The 21,923-nt window shown below is 37.5% G+C and overlaps 1 protein-coding gene across 3 annotated transcripts; it reads left to right on the top strand.

The window, feature by feature from the left end:
• Positions 1–5,450: 5,450 nt before the first annotated feature.
• On the top strand, positions 5,451–21,628 carry LOC145989472 (uncharacterized). 3 transcript variants are annotated; one of them, XM_083124820.1, is made up of 3 exons: positions 5,451–5,470; positions 12,823–13,085; positions 20,473–21,628. In XM_083124820.1, exons 2-3 carry the CDS (start codon positions 12,956–12,958, stop codon positions 21,270–21,272), a joined length of 930 nt encoding a protein of 309 aa, XP_082980946.1. In that variant the 5' UTR covers positions 5,451–5,470; positions 12,823–12,955; the 3' UTR covers positions 21,273–21,628. The 3 variants fall into 3 exon arrangements, with proteins under 3 accessions (XP_082980946.1, XP_082980944.1, XP_082980945.1); XM_083124818.1 differs by lacking the exon at positions 5,451–5,470 and adding an exon at positions 5,549–5,661; XM_083124819.1 differs by lacking the exon at positions 5,451–5,470 and adding an exon at positions 5,682–6,033.
• Positions 21,629–21,923: the final 295 nt, after the last annotated feature.

Here is a 21,923-nt window from a genome sequence, read left to right as displayed (position 1 = left end):
TTTTCCATCCCTACCGATTTCCCTTAGGTCCATCTCAACGTTGTCCCTCCATCTTCGTCTTGGCCTTCCTACTGGTCTCTTACCATCAGGTTTCCCAACAAGAATCCTGTAAACTCCTCGTTCCTCTCCCATTCGTGCCACATGGCCTGCCCACCTAAGTCTTCTTGATTTAATTATTCTAATAATATCTGGACATGAATACAAATTATGTAGTTCTAAATTATGTAACCTTCTCCACTCACCTGTCTCCTCATCCCTTTTAGGTCCAAATATTTTCCTAAGGATCTTATTTTCAAATACTCTCAATTTATGTTCCTCTTTCAATGTAAGGGACCAAGTTTCACATGCATATAATACTACAGGCAAAATTACTGTTTTGTATATTTTAACTTTCAGTTTCTTAGATATTAAACGAGAAGACAAAAGTTTATGAAGAGAGAAGTAACATGCATTTCCTGAATTAAGCCTACTTTTTATTTCCTCTTTAATATAATTTTCATTTGTTAATATTACTCCTAAGTATTTGAATTTGGAAACTGGTTCAAACGAGTTGTTATCAATAATTAGATTTTGATTATTACCTAACACTTGGTTTCGGCCTGTAAGCATATATTTAGTTTTCTCTTTGTTAACTTCCAAACCTATCTCTTTAGCAGTTTTGAAAAATATTTTAGCATTATTCTTAATTGTATTCACATCATCCCCCAGTAAGTCTACATCATCTGCATATGCTAACAACTGAGTCACACCATTTAATTTTAGTCCTTCTTTAGTTTCTTTTACCTTCCTAACAGCATATTCTAAGGCAAAATTAAAGAGCAATGGAGATAATGCATCTCCTTGTTTTAACCCATCATGAATTGTAAATTTGTCAGACATATTAATACCCACACGAATTTTACTTTCTGTTTCACTGGTGCATACTTTTATCATACTAACAAGCTTCTTAGGTATTCCAAACTCAACTAATATATTATATAGTTTATCTCTTTTGACTGAATCATATGCTTTTTTGAAATCAATGAATAGCTGATGGACATTTTGATTATATTCCCACTTTTTTTCAAGTGTCTGTCTGATGTGAAAAATTTGATCTGTAGTTGATCTGTTACGTTTAAATCCACATTGATAATCACCTATAATTTCATTAGCATATGGGGTTAGTCTTGTTAAAAGAATGTTAGATAATATTTTATATGTTGTTGAGAGTAGAGAAATTCCACGGTAATTATTGCAGTTCATTTTATCACCTTTTTATCACAGGAACAATTATGGATTCTTTCCACTGTTGAGGGATTTCTTCTTTATTCCATATTAAACAGATTAATTTATGAATTTGATACATTAATGAATTTCCACCATATTTAATTAACTCAGCTGGTATTAAATCAATGCCAGGTGCTTTGTTATTCTTTAGCCTTTTAATAGCATCTTTAACTTCAGTCAAGTTGGGTTCTGGAACTAAAGGTTCTGCTGTGTGTACTTCATTCACTTCTGATTTATCTCCTACATGGACATTTAAAAGGTCATTAAAGTAGTTCTTCCATCTATTTAGAATATCACTTGGGTCAGCTAGAAAATCACCGTCTTTATCTTTTATCAAGTTTACTTTAGGTTGCCACCCCTTTCTAAATTCATTTACACCTTTATATAAATCTCTGATATTTTTATTTTTGCTGTTTGTTTCAATTTCGTTAATTTTGGTTTTCAAGTAATCTCTTTTTTATATATATATATAGGGCCACTAATTTGCTTGTAGACGACTATGAATGTCTGCACTAGTTGTGACGGTGTATAAACTATATTCTCAAATTTGTAGCATATCGTGGATTCCGCGTCGTCTGCTTCGCCATGTCTACTGAACGGGTTCACTGCAGCGCAAAGAGAATGTAATCCCATTCTCTTTGCTGCAGCGAGTGTACTTCCCAGGCGATCAAAGCAATGACGCCCGATCGCTGAGCCTTCAGTACTGAGCGTGCCGTTCGGAGAACCGAATCACTGAGCCGCTCCGGAGCGGCTCACTCCGCCAAACGCGACCAATAAATACTTGTAATGTGAAAAATTACTCTCTTTTCAAAGCAAAATCCCACGTTCAAAAATATTCCGCTATGCATAACAAGTAAGTACAAGTGTAAACTGTGAAGGTTTAGCGATTACTTACACAAAAAGGTTTTAAGATTTTGTTCAATACGAAGGCGAGTCAAGTTTAGGTCCCTTGTAGTTTACGCAGGGTTGGCAAAATTTGTGTTTTTTTTAAAAAGAACAAAACAAACTGTTTTTTTTTAAACATGTTTTTTTTGTTTTAAACATAGTTTTAAACATGAGTTTAAAAAAACATGTTTTAAACATGTGTTTTAAACAAAAGAAAGTCAACCTTTTCCCAGTAAATTATAGTTAAAGTCGTTAAAGAAAAAATTAGGGGTGTGCGGGATCCCGAAGAGTCGTGACCGGGATCTGGAAAAGAAATTCCCGATTTTTCGGGTTCCCGAGCAGTTAGTTTTTGTACCAGTAGTGCAAAAACAAGTACTTAAGATGAAAATTACGTGTAGAATTCGAGATTTTCAGAGCTTCGGGAAATTTCGATCATTTCCCGTTCCGAAAATTTCTCGACTTTGTCGGGAAATGGTGACTATTTCCCGTCCCGAATGTCGGGATTTAAAAAAATTCCCGTCCGGACCAAAAAAATTCTGTCTCGCACACCCCCTAGAAAAAATACTCATTTTTATGAAGTACAGTGGCTGCAAGAACAGTTTATATCCCTTTTGAGATAAGGTTTACCATACTTCAGGGAAGGGGTGTGTTTTGGGTCGGGACGGGAAATACTTTAAATCCCGACATTCGAGACGGGAAAAATTCTGAATTTCACGACAAAGTCGAGAAATTTTAGGGACGGGATATGTTCGAAATTTTCCCAAGCTCTTAAAATCTCGAATTCCACACGTAATTTTCATCTTAAGTGTTTGTTTTTGCACTTCTGGTACAAAAGCTAACAATTTCCGATACGTTCCAGACATACATTTACAGAAGAAAATGTCGAGAATTGACGACTTTTTAAAATGACCATTCTGTATTTTCCTACTGCTTGGGACCCCGAAAAGTCGGGATCGGGACGGGATTCCCCCCCCCCCCGATCCCGGTACCGACTTTTCGGGATCCCGCACACCTCTACTGCAGGGACAAAAGTAGGGGTTAATAGCCCCCTTTTTCCGACACTGATGAAGTAGGTTAGGATTCATATTCATCTAAATTTCAAGAAACTAAATATTATAGAATTACTATCTTCGTCGTGGAAAAATAAGGGTGAAATATTTCCTGCTGCCTGAACAGTTTATATAGGAGAAAATAACCTGCAGTGTCATAATAGATTCTCCAGATCAATTTATCTATCCAAAGTACAAAATTGTGTTACCAAAAGTAAGCGTCTGCGCTTCATTCAGTTATACAAACCAATGAATCATATCGCAAAAAAAATCATTCACGTCATGATCAAAATCACGCATTGTGTATTCAGATACTTCCACCAGTCTCAAACTTACAGGACGGTACGAAACAAAGAACTGAGAAGTTTCGATTTCTACAGTAAAGCACGGGCCCTTCTTGTCGCACAACAGTTTTGCTACCTTGTGCATACATAGCTAGCCTGCCTAACCTAACAACGTAGGCATTTAGCCAAAATTAAAGGTAGTGTCTGCTGCCACGTTCTTTTTCTGCTGTAACCCAAAAGAGACATGCGCGTGGCACCAGACTGTTTTATCGTGATTTCATCATGTTATGTATGCAATTACGTCCGTAACACATACTGTGAAGTTGTAGCGATTAATTACACAAAAATGTTTTAAGATTAGGTCCCTTAGCATTCTTCTAATAATAAACCTAAATGCTCTCGTAGTTAGATTAGGTTCTGTTAGCATTAAAATAATATAAGTAAATGCTTTCTAAGAAAAAGGCTCTAAATTACCTGTACATTGATTCCCACTAGTCATATACTTGCATTTTTATCGTCTTTATCTGTTCTTAAGATTTGTAACATCCTCTTAGCAGACGGATTACGTGGCAGGAGCAAATTTGACGCTTATTCTTACTGCTGACACGCGCGTGGCAGCAGACTCGGCCAAAATTAAAAAAGCTCTCTCCCGTGATGTCAGAACATAAGGTTGCTCAAGTGTTGTGCGATATCACAGACTATAAAATATCAAGTACCAAAATGTGTTTTAAACACTTCTAAAAAAAACATGTTTAAAACACATTGTTTTTAACGTTTAAAACATTTGTAAAAAACAAAGCCGTGTGTTTTAAACGTTTAAAACAAAGTGTTTTAAACACTTTTGTTTTAAACATGCCAACCCTGAGTTTACGATATGTTAGCATTACCTAAAGTAATATCGCTAAATGCTTTCTACACAAAAAAAAAGGTCTAAATTACCTGCACATTCATTCCCACTAGTCTACGATACTCCGTGTTCTAAATACATAATGAACATGCATTTTTTGGGGCCAAAATGGCACCTCAAGTAATGTAAGAAAACAAAAATATTGGTACACGCCTATCACACGGAACTGGATTTCTAGTAGGAACGCTCTAGTTGACGCTAGACTGACTACCCATTTGCTAGTTTTCGCCTCACACGGTACTTGTTACACCGTACTTGTCGATAGTCTTTCATTCCCATAATGGCGGCCGCGCGAGATGTAAACAACGTATCACTTCACACTTTTAAAATACGATAACTATTCAACCGAGAGGAATATCGCTTCGTATTAAATGGTTTTAGGTAGAGAAGAACGGCGCTGATAAAATACATACTTTACAACGTTTACTATACAAGTATGGAAGAATATTTTAGCTTTTTCAATTGTAAACATGCCTTTCGTGCTGTATGCACTCGGAAACCACAGACAAAAAAGGCTACTTCGCAAACTCACAGATTATCTTTACATGGCGAAACTTTGCTCTGATTGGCTGTTCCACAGAATCTAGTCGAAGAAGTTAGTAGCAATTAGAACATGTCCTATTCCTCAAAACCAGTCAAGCAGTCAGCCAGGCGGCCATAATTTCTATCTAGAAAGTCAGTTCATCGCCAACTAGGGCATTCCAACTAGAAATCCAGTTCCGTTCATTTTGGGCGCACGTTTGTGTCGTCAGTTTGTGACACTTCGGTCACTCGTCTTCATCTGTTCTTAAGATTTGTAACATCCTCTGTCATTGGTTAGCAGACGAATGGCAGGAGCAAATTTGACGCTTATTGCTGCTGCCACGCGCGTGGCAGCAGACTCGGCTTAATAGAAATGGATAATAAACCTTTTCCTGCTCCCACAAAAATAGGCAATAATTAGGCTGGAGAGTTCAATGAACTAACCGATCTCTAACTACGCACTGGTAATGATCTAAAGCTGGGTGGCCAAATAGAAAAGCAACACAAATGAAATATGTTGTGGCAGTGTTGCCAGAGCCTGCGAGCACAAGGAAAGGGTAATTTAGAATTTGGAAACGAAAAATTATACTCTCTGGTTGTAGCAACTCTGCCATGTTTGTTTTTGTCAGTACACTGCAGACATACTAATGAGTGTTTATTGTAGTGATATAGTGCATAATGTGCATTTATATATTTAGAACCTGTAAGAAAGTCCGAAAATTTCGGACAATATACTTGATGCAGTTAGGTACGCCAGTTTAATATTATGACAGATGTTCCTTGTATTACTCCTAACGCAAACTTTCATTCTTGTGTATAATGATTGTGTATTAATCGGAGGAGAAAGTTGCGTTAATGTTTGCATAAAGGTGCCAATATAATCATTTTCAAAGTTTAAAAACTCAGAATTACAAAAAAAAACTATGATTAATATTGCTGTACAAAGCACTTTAGGTTTTATTTTATATGTGATCCAAATATGTAATTAGGCCGTTCATTGAACATGTTTACCAGTCTTGTAGCTAGTATTCAGACTTGCATGGACTTTTAACACATTGGTAAACCAAGTTTACGGAAATAATCAAAATGTCTGAAGCAGCGTGTAACGTCCTGATAATCTGTAAGCGTAGGAAAGTTGAAAGTTAGCATTTGGGTCACACATATAGGTCAAGGTGGTCGTTCCGTGACAGAAGTATTGACATTTCTGTTTGCTGGAAATTTGGTATAGACGTGGTAGATTTCACAAACTACACTATATTTGGACAGAACGCTGTCAATACACATAAGAGCTAAACTTCTTGTGCAACTAAATTTTTGGTGAAGAAAGCATTTGAAATGTTGCTTGTATTTTATATTTGCAGTTAATTCTGCAAGTTGTATGGCATGAATATTTAAAGCACAAATGGCTTTTATCAACATTATTTCTACATTGAAAGTTTTGAACGTAAGTAATTGTGACATTTGCATTGAAATTTCTTCAAGACATTTATTTAGGTCTATTTTCAATGAGATTTTCCATACCATCAGACTTTATATGGCCCAAGTTCCCTTTGTTTTATTATGATTTCATCATGCTACGAATGCAATTTAACAGTTCGATTTCGATTTACTTCTGTTAACACACACTGTAGAGTTTTAGCGATTACATAAGATTTTGTTCAATATATGCTTTTGTAGTTAGGTTGGGCAGGTCAGGTTTGGTTATCTTAGCATTAAAATAAAGTCCCTAAATTAGGGTGACCATAATATTTTGACCCAAAAGCAGGACATCCGAAGTAAGTCAGTTGGTAAATATGCGATATTGCCCGAACGGATTTCTTCAAATATACAGGAGAAACTACTTACTGAAATCAATTTTTCTAGCATTGTCGAAGTTCTTCGAGGTATTTTCTTTTGCGGAAACTGAAAACTTCACCTTAGGATGCTGCAGAACAAGAAATAATCACTTTTTATGTAAGGAACTTGCATTTTCTGACATTATGCGGTTGTTTCCATTATGTACATACAGATGGCGCGAGCGTCGAATGTCACGCGGTCTTGCCAGTGTTTTCAAACGTGCCTTTTTCTTACGAGATTTTTTTTTAACTATGCTTACCTAACCCAGCCTAACCTAACCTTGCCGGAAAAGGTCCATAGGTATTTTTCGGCGAAGAAGGTTGAAACACTGTATACACACTCCAAATCGACAAAACACAAGCATGACGCGTGATGATCCATGACGAGTGCACGCCATATTGTCTGTTACCCAAGCGGAACAAGGAATACAAATAAATATGAAAAGTTGACACTATTTTATGGTAAAAGGCATAACTTCACCTTAAAGAATCTTCCGCAATGCAGAATAGGTAAGTATCAATGCTAAAATTAACAAAATAAATGAGTGAGATCTGTTCTGGCAATATCGCATATTTAACAGTCAGTTTACCCAACACCCCTCCGGAATAATCCGTTAGGTCTAATTATAAAATTGTTATTATTAACGTATTTATTTATTAAAGTATGGGTCACATATATGATAAAGCATAAACAATAAATTATTTGTGTCAACATGCAGGAATTTAAATTCTAATTGCAAATCCCTATTGCATTACATGTACACTTCTTGGCCACGCTTATTCATTGCTCTACAAATAACAGAACACACACAATGCAATATAACTCGGGACACAAGCTAACTGAAAAGGTAAACTGCTGTCTGCTAGAACGTTCTCATCAACAATAGAAGATTTTGATTGTTATGAAGTACTTTAAACAGATTCCAGCTGTTTTGCCACGATGTTGGCATGGAGCTAAAAATTCCATCAACGTTTCTTTAGCATGAAATGTTTTCCAAAATTAGATTTGGTTTTCAAGATAATCTTAGACTTTTATAAAATGGGACAAGTAGGGTTTTTCAATAATTTGGATGGAACAACCTGGACACACACACAAGTCCCAGTGAAAGTGAGACGTATGGTCATCCTACTTTAAATTCATTCTACTAAGTTTCCGATTTACTTCTATATTAATTCCCACTAGCCTATGATACTTACAGTCACATGTCAATCGGAAGCGCACATGCTTACGTAAGGTAATATTTAAGTTGTTTTTTTATTCAACATAAATAACATTTTTTCGAAATCCAAAAAGTCCTAATTATTTTAAGGTAGGTTCAAATTTTGTTTGACAGTGATTGCCAAAATTCTACGATAATTAGTCTTGCTAGGAGAATTTGAAAAAAAATCGTAATACAATCGGAAACTTTACCCTTTATATAGCTACCATCTATATTCAAAACACTTAATGTGTAGCACAGTGGGTACTAATTTACTATTCCCCGAACAGATTTCTTTATTTTTACACAAGAAACTTCTTAAGGTAATAAGTTCCTGTAGCATTGTCTAACATCTGGAAGGTGTTTTCTGTGATGTGGGAATGTATCATAGCGGAAATTCATGTTTTTTGTTGAAAATTAATTGTCCGACGGGCAATAGCCTTTGGCGCGTATACCTTGGTAGATCATCACGCGTCGTGCTTGTGTTTTGTTGATGTTCATTGGGATGCAGTGTTCCAACCTTCTGTGTTTCCAAAAAAAAATACAAACATGCATGTTTGTAGTACAGTCCTTAACAAAAGTTTAAGGCCTCCACATTTTCGGTGTTATTGAAGAATTACATGGAAAATAATACATAAATAATATATAAGAGCACAGAGCAGAACTTCAGTAGTCCATTTTCCTTGAGTGTCAGTATGTATTCTTTACTGTCCATAGTCCCATCAATGAATCTGATGATATTGACACCGTGAACAGACATACTCCCCCAAACCATGACAGACAATCCTGTTTGTTGCACTCTGGGAGAAACTTCTCTGTACTGGTTCTTCGAACACAAATTGTGCGCGAAGAGAAAAGTTCAAATCTAGCCTCATCACTAAAGAGCACCTTCTCCCACCACCGGATAACCCAATTTTTTCTCACAGGACACCACTTTTTCCTGTTCTCCTTTGCAATGTTAGTAAGAAATGGTTTCTTCAGTGCCACTTAGGAGTACAGGCCACTGTCACGAAGTCTACACGAAACAGTCATGTCAGACACTATCTTACCTGTGATTCTGTATTTATTTTACGTGGAGTAGCTTGTCTGTTCCTCTTGGCGTTTCTCGACAAGACACGGTCATCTCTGGGTGAGGTCTTCCTTGGATGTCCTCTCCTTTCCATATCTTGGACACTATCTGTCTCCCTGAATCGAGCCACATTGTTATTCACACACGTCTTACTGACGTGTAATTCACTTGCAATATCGCGACTGGATCTTCCGCACTTATGCGTGCCTATAATTTGCCACTTTATGTTCTCTGACACCGATTGCTTGCCCATTTTGTCACGTGCACACAAACACATACCTTGCTATGCACCACTCTCCAGAACAAGTGATCAACGAAAATGTCAACAGCATGCCAGCCAGCGTTGATTGGGCTGCCATCTGTCAGCGGTATATGCCAATTCTCTATGACAAACACTTTTATATTGTTTTTGCCTTTGTTTCTGACCAACATTTTGAAACACAATTACAAGGTGCATAGCTGTCTTTGTTACACTCTTAGAATGCATTGCACCCCTTATCGTAACACTGCAAGTCACATGAGCAACCTCACTAAGTATTCAAAATCTTTTGTACGCACTACGTACTTCCTAATGGTCACTTTAGCAATGTGCTCAATTCCACCACACGGCTCAGGATGAACGCCTTGTGACAACATGCGTAACTGACAGGCAGATCGCTAGTAGCATACACTGATGCGTTGTTTGTACATTCATATACCAGCGAAAGCGGGCCGTAACAGGTAACATCTTGCTGAGCGCCTCTAGCGGAGCTTTATGTACTACTACGTCTTCCGTCGTAGTATTTGGAGCCGATATCAGTACATGCTGGTCGTTCTCTCACGTGTACGTACGTATTTCATTTCTACGTACAGACTTGGATGCTACTTGTATACGTGTGTGGCATCATAGTACACCTCTTGCACATGTTGTCTGTGTCCCCTCTTCTCTTGGGAATCTCCTTCTGCAGCCTGCTTTTCGGACACTTCCTGACGAAATGTTCTTCATGTGCTGTGACCTACGTCATTTCCCTTTGTACCCTCATTCGATACCTGCGTTCCATGTCGGACATATTCCCGGGAATCCCTCACTTCTTGTGGGTAATCCCTACAGCATTCATTTTCTACATGCAATTTGTGCATCATTCGCTAGCCCAGGTGTGTTTTCTTTAGGGATATTGTGCCGCATCTTCTTTATGAGTACTATTTGTCGGCATATGGAGGTGTGAAGTCCATTTTCACACAATTTCGGCATCCTCTAGCTCTGACACGGTGCGTCATTCGACAAAATTCCATTTACATTTTCGTCTTCATTTCACTTGGCGATTTACCTCCTCCGCATTGTAAACGGCATTTTGCACTACCCTGTATATATACTGTTTGCTAGATTGTCAAATTACATCTTCTTGCATATCCATAAAGAAGCCATATAGTGGGAGGAATGGGATCCGTGAGCAGAGCTATTAGAGATGTAGGGAATGAAACTCCATGGCGACGCAAACCATTATATAATTTATCTCGTTCTCTGTCGAAATTAGGACATTGTAAAAAGAGATGTGTGGCATCTTGATTAACTTCTCCACATTTGCAGGCTTGTTTTGTTGTAATATGCAATCATGCTAAATGATCATTAGTGCGAACATGAGCTGTACGTAGACGTATTATGAAAATAATAACCGATCTTGGAAGATTATATGAGTAGTACCAAGGTTTATTTTGTGAATGTTCAGCAAACCATTTATATGTATTGCCCGTGGATTGAAATTGTTCCGTACACCAGCGTTTCCATTTATCTTGAAGTTTATATTTAACTCTTGGGAGAAGATCCGCGTATGGAAGTCTTGCAAGTGAGGTAGATTCCGATGATCGGGCAGCTTTGGCATATACATCCACACGTTCATTTCCCGTATTTATCCGGTGAGCCTTTACGTAACTAAACTGAATGTTGATATTTCTTCCATTAGCATACTGGGTTTGTTGGATTATAAGGATGATAAATAAAGGATGTTTACAAATATGAGGATATGAGGAACTCAGCACCATTAATACACTTAAAGCATCTGTTTTTGTGTAATTATTATGATTAGCGTATGTGAGAGCTTTATATATTGCGTAACTTTCTGCAGTGAAAATAGAAGTATCAGGTGGTAAACGGAATTGTTCGTTTATATTTTGATCTTTAAAGCTCCAAAGTCAGAGCTCAAGACAAAACACAGTCATAATTCTTAATGACAACATCTCCTTCAAGATACACAGGTCAGTCACTATCCTGACAATTTCAGTGATAGGTCTAAATATTAAATAACACAAGAATCACATACGAAATAACAGAGATAAGATTAACAATAAGTATTTCTGCAACTGCAAAGAACAATAAATATTTGTGCAATGGACATATCAATTTATTGCATATATTTATTACATATTACTTAGATATTATAGAAATTAAACACCTGCAGAACAAAATCAGAAGTTCAACAAGTTCAAATTTTCTAGGAATTTACATATGCATGAAAAAAGTTTGTTTACCGTTAGTATACCAGGTAACGTGGGATAATACGCTGCTGCTAGGAGTCCATACATTTGTCAGAAGATGCGGCAAGCAACATGCAGCAGTATGCTTTTGGTTATTGTTTTCATTTAGATTTTTAATGAAGTAAGTCACATTGCATATTTTTTTCTATAAAAATTCTTAACTTATTTACCTTAATAATTATCAATATGGCTACTGATAAAAGCTATGAAGACAATTTAAATAATGTACCTGTGTGCACATTCACTAAATCATGTTTGGTGTGAAGTTATTGAATCTGCAGTAATCCTCTGTTGCATGTTGTCAAAGTTTTGGATTTCGTTTTCCAAGTACATCTTTTTTTCTTGTATACCTACACATGGAAAAAATCAATGATGTAAGATTGCACTTTTGCAATGTATTTTCTCCATAGTAATATAATCTTTTAGGTGACTGGTATTCAAGAAAAGTATGAGGACGAATGCAATGCACAGGTGGCTACTCACCGGGAATTCCTTGAATTCTGGGAATTATGCGTGAATTATTCTCTGTAGACCTGAAAAATTTTAACTTTTTAAAATCCAATTGAATTCCTACATTTACAAATGCCCCGAAGCAAGTTTTCACAGTTTAGCTTTTATGTTTATCAAGGAAGAAGAAAAGGAAGCTGCGTGGAAAATAAAACGGAATTCTCTCAGTCCGTTTACTTTGTTAGTGTCCTTTGCAGAACCATCTATCTGACAGTGGGAAGATCATTGCAAGATAAGATATCTTGAATTTGATTGGGTAAATTTGAGTTTGAAATCATTATAACAATTAACAATTTTTAGTAGATTAGTATATTCCGTAACATTTGTGACTTGTGTGCATTGATGTATTTCAAGTTCCAGTATGTGAAATGGCAAATGTAAACTCCACACCTTAAATTAAGTATTTTAAATATACCATTTTAATTGAATTGAATTAACTAGGTAGAATTTTTGTATACATTGGAATATCACAAACCTTTTATATTGTTAATATATTTATGTGTGTTGGGTGGGGAGGGTGAAAGGTGGTATGGTAGAAATAGAGAAAGCATCTGCTTCGACCCTTGAATTTTTGGAAAGTTTGCTTTGAAAACTGTGAATTTTATCATGGTCCTAAAGTGGCCACCCTGAATGAAGCACCTTTACCTTGGCCAGTATTTGATTGGAACATGGGAGGGGAGGTATAGAATTTCCCAACCCCCCTGTGTTTTTATGTTGGGTTAATATTCATAACTGAGGTACAAATTCCTAGTACAGAAAAATATTCTTTGCTATTCTTCTTTTTACAGAGAGTGCAGCAATGGAGAATTCAAACAAATGTGATTACCACTCAAAGCATGTAACCAGATGAGTACATGTGTAAAATCAAGAAAAATGGAAAATGTGCTGAGACAGGTTGAACAACTTTTAAATTAGTCAAAAATGGAAATAGAGCATTTGCAAGCTGAACTCAGAAGCGCCAAAAGCGGCGTTGCGTTTCTACAGAATGAACATGCCCTTATGTTGAAAGGGCTCCATGAAGAAGTGGAAAAGTTGCAGCAAAGATGTACAGGTAAGAAGTAGTTGACCATGCTTTCTCTCCCTGTCTCTTGGTTCAAAGAACTCTTGTTTGTTTATGTGTAGACCTTATTAGGACTAAGGTGTATAAAAATGTGGGAGAGGGTATTTTTTTATGCATTTCATCTTTGCATGTTAGTGGCAGATTAGAAACTTTTTCTCCTGGGGCTTGGATTACGTTTTATTCTGTTAACTTGGCAACCATGTAAAAGACAGGGAAATTATCGCATAGTAAAAAAATCCAAGGTCATCCCGAAATTAATGCATTCTCTGCTGTAAAAAGTAAAAAGTTTATGTGGAGGAGGAACATTTGAATTTGAATCTAAAATTTTGGGTCATCAGCATTAAGGCTATATTGCACCCGTCACATTATACGGGGTCCAGCCCCTTACCATAACTAAAATAACATAACTGTAATGTCGTACAACTGAAATTTTAAAACATTCTGACTTCGATTAAAAGCTGAGGCTGTAAAGGGGTATTGCACAGATAAGGACATAAAACAGGACACAACACAGAATTATACTGGCCAGATGCCAGAGCCTCGTTAGTCTGCAAAATGCAGTCCACGGTGTACTATATGGAAGTGAGGTTGACAATTGGGATACTATGTGAAAGGATCACCCCTTACACCCCTGGTGGAGGAACAATTAGAAAGTTTGTGTGAAAATAGATACACACGTTAGGTACCTATTAAGGCTATTCAAAATACTGTCCGTTGCATTCAATACATTTCTGCCACCGTTCAACCCAATGCCGAAATTCACTCTGGAATAAAGTCAGATGTTGTTTTTGACCCATGAATTCACAGCAAATTTAATGTCTTCCACATCCTGGAAATGCTGTCCACACAAAGGTTGTTTTTGAGAGGGGCTAACAAATGAAAGTCTAATGGGGCTAAATCAGGACTACAAGGAGGTTGGGGCATTATCATCCACGTGCACTCCAGTACAGCAAGGCCAGTGGTGATGGCCCACAGCATTATGGTTACAAAATTATTTCTTTAACTTTTTTTTTAGTTTTTCATTATTTCATTGTTACCTCAACAGAATGAACCTGCAAGCCTCCAAGTTCATCATTTTCCGATAAGGGGACATCTGCATCTTGCGGCGTGTTTACAAAATATTTATATTTATGTTAATGGTTTTATACTTCTTGGGAGGTGAGGTCCATCCACTTTTGAGCAAATGCCTATCAAAAATATTGAATACAACATCAATGAAAGCAAAAAGAGTCGAATGTCAGAAATAATTCTGTAAAAGCTGAATTTTGGCCAGTTGTTAGAACACTACTATTAGTGCAAAATCCCAAAAGTCTCTCCCTGCGGTGCTTCCCCCCTGTGCCCCAGGGTTGGCCCGGGTGGGCCCAGCCCAGTTTTCCCCTCGTGGGTTTTTCAGAAAAACCCACTCAATTTTTTTTTTCAGGAAATGTAAATTATTGCTTTAAATAATTGTGAGGTTCTAGAATTGTCAACAGTTTGAGAAAGCTTGTAAAATAAAGGTTTAGCCAAGTTTATAATACTCAAAATAATTAATGTGGTACAAGTCACAGTAAGCTTTTTTCAGGATAGTTTTCTCAAATCATGGTAGAAATAGACTTTTAACAGAAATAATATGAACATATTTCCAAAAACAAAAATCAAAAGGGTCTGAAATATTTAGATAAAACATTGAATGAACAAAGCTTATAATTTTGAAATGTGGTAGCACTTTAGATATCAGTCACTTCTGTATGTGGCAAGCCAGATAGTTTCACCTGCGATGGTCAACTTTTACAATAAATTTATCCATGTATAAAACATTACAAAGGAGAATTGAGTACATTTTATTGAAATGCCGTGACAGTAGAAAAAAGTTAACTGTGGTATAATTAAACCAAACACTTTTCAAATGATAGATTTCTCAAAATTTAGTATGTGTGCAAATGTTCTGTTTTCTTTCCAATGCCTTGCACTGAGGCAGTGACCCCTCCCTCCCTCCAGTTCATTGCATTGATTGAACGTAATGGGTTGCTTGCCCATCAATTTTCTCTATTTTCTATGTATTATCATTGGGACAAACACAAACATTCACGTCCGAACCAGGATTCAAACGTTGGGAGGACATTGCAGCATGCTGTGCTAACCACTCCACCGCAGAGTTTGACTAAATCACCACAGCCATCAAGTATTAGTATAGTATTGCAATGCGAAACCCTGGGAACTGATCATAGATCTATTAACTGTTATGCCATCCAGCAAGAGTAGAATCAAAATGTTGGTTAAATTTTTCAGAACATAGTATTTTATAAGACGTAAAAGAGTTACTAAAGTTATATCCGCAAAACTTACTTGTAAATGTTCTATTAATTTCGGTGATCTCTGCCACCATCCACTTGGGAACTCGATGCTTCACTGTGATGCTTCTAAGAGTGAAGCATGGAGTTCCCTAGTGGATGGTGGCAGAAGTCACCGAAATTAATAGAATATTTACAAGTAAGTTTCGCGGATATACCTTTAGTAACTCGCGTACATCTTATATTATCAACCACGTTGTTTATTCCTCTCAACATGAAATTGTATTTTAGATAATTTAATCATTTGTCCCACACTGTGGCTGTGCAATCATGCTTTGGGCTCCGGCTATGGAACATGTGCAGGTTTGAGTCTGCTTGGGGAAATGTAACACCTTTTCCCCTGAGATTTCGGCTTTTGTATGAGACTGGTTTTCACTCACCATCATGATTAAATTGAAGAGCTACGAATGAGTAGTGTAACCCAGTCATAAAAACCTACGACGACAACTGGGGGTTTGTCGTGCTGACGACACGTCACCCCGTAACTGGTTGGATAATCTCGCACCTCAGGGTAGGATCAGGTGGGAGTGCGGCTGGCAGTCGTTAGTAGGCCTGGGCCCTCAATGGTTTATTGCGGCACGGGCTATGTATGATTTTAGTTTAATCATTTCAAGGTGTGAGACCTTGATTGTCAATTCTTAACTACGTTAACAGAAAATATTTAATAGTTTTTGATTCAGTGAACTAAAACAATACAAATTGAATGTTCCAATATACGAGGGCAATTCGGAAAAAAACCTCCGTTTGGTTATCAATGACATACATTCGTACATACAGAACTTGTATTATATACATTTGAAACTTAGAACATGACATTACTTTTCAACATAATCACCATTCAAATTGAGGCACTTGTCATAACGTTTTACAAGGTTTGAAATTCCTTCTGCAAAAAAATCTGCCACCTGGGAATGAAGCCACCTGCTAACAGCATCGTGAAGCACATTGTCATTGTCGAAGCGGTGCGATGCAAGCCACTGTTTCATGTGCCTGAAGAGGTGGTAGTCGCTCGGTGCCAAATCTGGGCTATAGGGAGGATGACCAAAAACATCCCAGTGGAACTGCTCCAAAAGTTCTTGAGTACGTCCGGCAGTGTCCGGGCGAGCGTTATCGTGAACCAACACCACACCGGAAGTCAGCATGCCCCGACGCTTGTTCTGGATGGCTCGTCTGAGTTGTCGTAATGTTTCACAGTAGACTTCTGAAGTGATGGTCGATCCACACTCCATGAACTTCACTAACAGTACACCTTTCACATCCCAGAAGACTGTTGCCATAACCTTTCTGGCAGACAATGTTCGCCGAGCCTTTTTGGATTTCTTTGGTGAGTGCGTATGTCCCCACTCCATTGATTGCTGTTTGGTTTCAGAGTTCACATACGACACCCAGGTCTCATCACCAGTCACAATTCTGTTAAGGAATTGTTCTCCTTCTTCGGCATAACGCGACAGAAAGTCCAAAGCAGAGCCCATTCTGTTTTTTTTTTTTTTTTTTTTATGTTCTCCTCCGAAAGGAGTTTTGGAACCCAACGAGCACAGAACTTGTGGTACCCCAACTTTTCTGTCACCACCTCGTACAAAACAGTCCGAGAAAGTTGGGGAAAGCGCAGAGAAAGTTCCGATATCGTGAACCGACGGGTTTCACGGACAGTTTTGTCAATTTCCTGCATGAGTTCGTTGCTGACTACAGATGGGCGCCCACTTCTTGCCGCATCATGCACGTCGGTTCGTCCATCTTTAAACATGCGACACCATTCACGTACGACACTGTCACTCATCACGTTTGGTCCGTAAACATTACACAGTTCGCGATGAATCGCAGCCGCCGAAAGATTTTTCGCACACAGAAATCGAATTACAGCACGCACTTCACATTTGGCGGGCTTTGCTATTGGAACGTTCATTTTCAATTGTTGTAATGGACGAGTGAACTGCAACACAACTTTCTCCTTCCACTGCTCACTGTCTACTGGACTACTGCACATACTGCCACACGACTGACGTCGCTCTTCCCGGACATTTCTCGCGCATGCGCAAACGGAGGTTTTTTTCCGAATTGCCCTCGTATTACTATCAGTGAAAAATGTATTTCATTTTTAACATATATGTATTTATAAACATAACCTTAAAAAACCCAATAAAACCCAGTTTTGCCTGGGTTTTATCAGGTTTTACCTGAAAAAAAAAACCCACCCAGGTTGGTTTTTTTCGAAGAAAAAAAAACAGGCAAAATGCCAACCCTGCTGTGCGCAAAACATCTATTTCTCGGACTTTTAGTTCCTGACCTATATATACATAGCAAGTAACAAAATATTTTGTCAATAACTTTCACAATTTCGTATCATCAATTACAGTGAAGATGTGTTTTTCTTTCAAATCATAAAACAATTTAATCTTTAGTGGATGGAGCTTCGCATGAGGGTATTCCTGTTGAAGCTGGCACCTTTTCAATTGTTTGTGCATTTTTCAAACTTGTCATGAAGTACCAAAAAAAATCGTAACTCGAGAACAAATTATTGTAGAGAGATGAAATGTTTTCTTTCTTAAAGACAGGGCTTACAGTGGAGGTAAAATTTATACATTCTGCCTCCCAGTAATTAGTGTTAAAGGAAGAAGAATAAGAAAATTGACAGGCCATACTGTGCAACCCCCCCCCCCCAATAGATCAAAGTGAAAGAAAAATTGTAGTATGTAGTGGTGGTACATTCCTACAGCCATGCAAAGTTTCGTTGAAATCAGACTGATACTTTTGGCTAAAACAATAACATCATTGTGTAAAGTGGCAGTATTGCCAGCTTGCTTGCAGAACAATTTCGCTTCTAGCATCGGCCATACAGATGCTGGATAAACTAAATTTGGGGGGAAGCACGACAAAAGACCACTCTATGAGGATATGTAATGTCCGTGGCACAACTTTAAAAAAAGAAATGGAAATTATGGCTTTCGGAAATTTTGCTTAATTACCGAAAATTTCTAACTCTGGGCCTTTCCCCCAGTTCATCCCTGAACCCTTAAGTGTTGTACATTGCTCAAAATGTTGCTTTTTACTAATTCTTACATTTACATTTTAAATTTTTCAAAAAGATGCAGTGGTTGAAGAGTTATAGCCCGTTATCTTGAATTGATCCCATAGTAATAAGGGAAACAAAGGACCTTTTGAAATGGCGCTTGTTAATAGTAGTAACAATGGATATATTGTTTTGTAATTTGAGTTAGAGGTATACTAATAAACAGAACTGAAATATAGTGTAAATTTTTCAAGAAATGGCATCTAAATTCTGCCATGTGTTCCGGGCAAATTTTGACATCGGGCCTTTGCCTCCGTGTCCTCTCTAGACCTTAATTGTCAGATGCTGCTTAATATATATATATAATATATATTTTATCTATTCTTACATGTAGAATTTAAATTTTTCAAACAGATGCAGTAGTTTAGAAGTTATAGCCATATTAAAATCTATCTCATAGTATTATTGGGGCAACGAAGGGACACAAAGGAATTTTCCAAATGGAACTTGTTAATAATAGTAACAATGGTACGTTCTGGTCTATGAATTAAGTCTTTTTTGAGTGGTATTCCAGATTACTGACAATATTCTAGTTTTGACCGTATGAGGGAATAGTAAAGTACTTTTACTGGTACTATTTTCGTGAAGTCGTGGCTTGATCGGATTATAAAACCTAAGTTTCTGAAGGTGCCGTTAGTAACAGTTTGAATATGCTTTTTAAATTTGAGCTTGATGTCAAAGGGCACACTGAGGTCTAAAATATGTACCTACTTATAACTATTTATTATGCTATATGAGTTGGAATGTGTCAACAAAAAATAGTCAGAAACTGCACTTAGTTGAAAAAGTCAAAATTTGCACATTCATAGTTTTGGGATTGGAACAATGATATGTAATGTCTTGAAAATTCTGGTAAATTGATGCAGTACAATTGCAGTGGAATACTTACATATTAATATTCTGAACAACTTTCAAGAGCTACGGTGGTATCAGCCCAACCTTATAAATTACATAAACTTCTTAAATCTCAAACAATCAACAAGGGTGAACATAGGAGGGGGACCCAAAATAAACCAGAATTTTGTAATAAAAAGTTTTGTATTTATTTTTGGGTGATACAAATTAAAGTTCCTTCAAAGTACTGTCCATTTAATGCAATGCACCGGTCTAAACGTTTTTTCCATTTTTTGAGGCAGTCCTGAAACTCTTGCAAAGTGATGCCTTTTACTGCCCCTGTCATTTTTTTTTTCATGTCTTCCATGTCTGCAAAACTTTTTCCTTTGAGTACTTTTTTCATTCGGGTGAATAAAAAGAAGTCGCACAGAGTGAGATCGGGTAAATATGGCAGGTGGATAAGTTGGGTCATGCTGTTTTTGGTTAAAAACTGTTTCACACTCAAGGCTTTGTGCGCTGGCATGTTGTCATGGTGAAGCCACCACTCCCCACTTTGCCACAACGCGAGGCGTTTTCATCTCACCCAGTCATGCAAACATTTCAGAACTTGTATTAAAAAGCCTGGTTTGACCGTTAGGAATGAATTCTGAATGAACAATGACGTTTGCATCAAAAAAAGAAATCAGCATCATCTTAACATGTTGCCCTGAGGGTGATTGATCTGCAAGTGACAATTCACCATTGTGTTTTCCCCAGAGCAGCTTCCTTGTAGGCTGTTTCAAGGATTACAACTGTTTCGCCTGCCATTTTCCCTAACAAAAAAACGAATTTCACAGCCGCACATTTTTCAAACTTTTCAGCCATCACAAAAATAGACTAACAAGTGAGAGGCACTTAACAAAAAAAATTACTATGTTCCACCACGCCTTCACTCGACGATCCCGGTTGGCAGACTGATACAGAATGGCATCTAGCGGTGCAAGCATGTACTACAATGGGAGCGTGCCCAGCAGAGAACGATTCCGGTTTCTTTTGGGTCCTCCCTCGTAATATGTGCTTTGCCCTCACACCATATTTAGCATGAACATATGTTAATATAGTAATTTACTTTGGCTTAGACTAACAATCCATTATTTTCCTTTTTCAGACCTTCAGTCGCAACTCAGCATCCGTGCAGTTGATGGCTTGGAAGTTGAGCTTTTGCAGGACAAAAATGTAAAATTGGAAAGGCTGATAGAAGAACAAAGGAAAGAACTGGAGGATAAAACTAAACTCATCGAAGAGTTGAAAGAACAGTACCAGTGGCGAGAGGTGCAATTGCAAAATGAAGTGAAATCTCAGCAGTTACAGATCGACAGACTTAAAAATGATCTCCTGTATTACGAAAGGCGGACTGTCAATAGAAGTTTAGATGGTGACACAAGTTCCATCAGGAGCTTATCCAGCACTTCGCTCGAAAGCATTGAAGATTTCAACGAGAGAAAGCTGCCTCCGAGAATGATAGAAATCAACTCCATGAATCCTAGTCGTGGACCCCCATCGAGAGCTCACTGCAGCAGAAAACCAAAGTTAGGTTCGTTCAGCAGGGAGCAGCATGTGAGTTTAAGTCGCCAGCATTCCGACGGCCACGTACCTCCTAACTCAAACAAGAGCAGTCCTTTGTTTCTAGCTCTCATGAAGTCTAGTTCACACTCATTACCGCACGTGACTCGCGTTAAATCATCGAGCAGTGATTCGTTGCCTCCAGATTACAGGGCGAGTGTATCAACTCTGCCACCAATCCACACCCTCCCCAGATCATACGACAGACATCAGAGACCCCTGGTGAGGCAGCAGCTAAGAGTGCAGTCAGCCATGGAAAGATCAAACGCATTGTCGATCGATCAGGTTGTTCCGACAAGTCGAAGGTACGAGTTGCAAACAGAGCAGAACGATTCGGAGTTTTAGGTTTTGTTCAGTACACTTTGGTTTGGGATCAATTGTTAAGCAATCAGTATTATATTCCACAAGTACACATAAAGACAATATGGTACGATTAGTTGTCCTTTTTTTTTACTTGTTTTGTAAATGACTTTTTTGTTGTTATATACATTTTATTTACTTAAAAACATAGTGTTTTTAGCAAGCGCACAAATTTAATTTACTTTATAAATATTGAAAGAATAAGACTGGTAGTGTGATAATTAGCTTTTTCATGCATTTCAATATTAGACACGTGCTAACTATGTAGTTGTTAATTATGACATGTACATTTTCATTGTTGACTTCTTTTGTTTTTGTAAACTGTTACCTATTCAAAATAAAAAGCCTTTTTAATAATTTGATTTGATTTATATCACGAAGTAACCAAGAAATAATGAAAAATTTATTAGTTACTAAAATATCATACATAGAGGCATGTATATTTCGTTTTTGATGAAAACACGAAATGTGAAATAACATTGTAATGTTAATTTTTCATGTTTCTGAAAGGTGTGAATTGCTTTTTTCTACCATGGTTTGTCAAGAAATGATGCAAGATGAACTGTAAAATGTGAAATGGACCCTTAAACATGTATTTTAGAGTTTATTTACTGACGTGACACTTTCTGATATTTC

Source organism: Lepisma saccharinum, chromosome 6, assembly GCF_977018435.1.
Source record: "Lepisma saccharinum chromosome 6, izLepSacc3.1, whole genome shotgun sequence".
Lineage (NCBI taxonomy): Eukaryota > Metazoa > Arthropoda > Insecta > Zygentoma > Lepismatidae > Lepisma > Lepisma saccharinum.
Note: the sequence above shows the minus strand (reverse complement) of the source record. Positions and strands in the feature narration are given on the sequence as shown.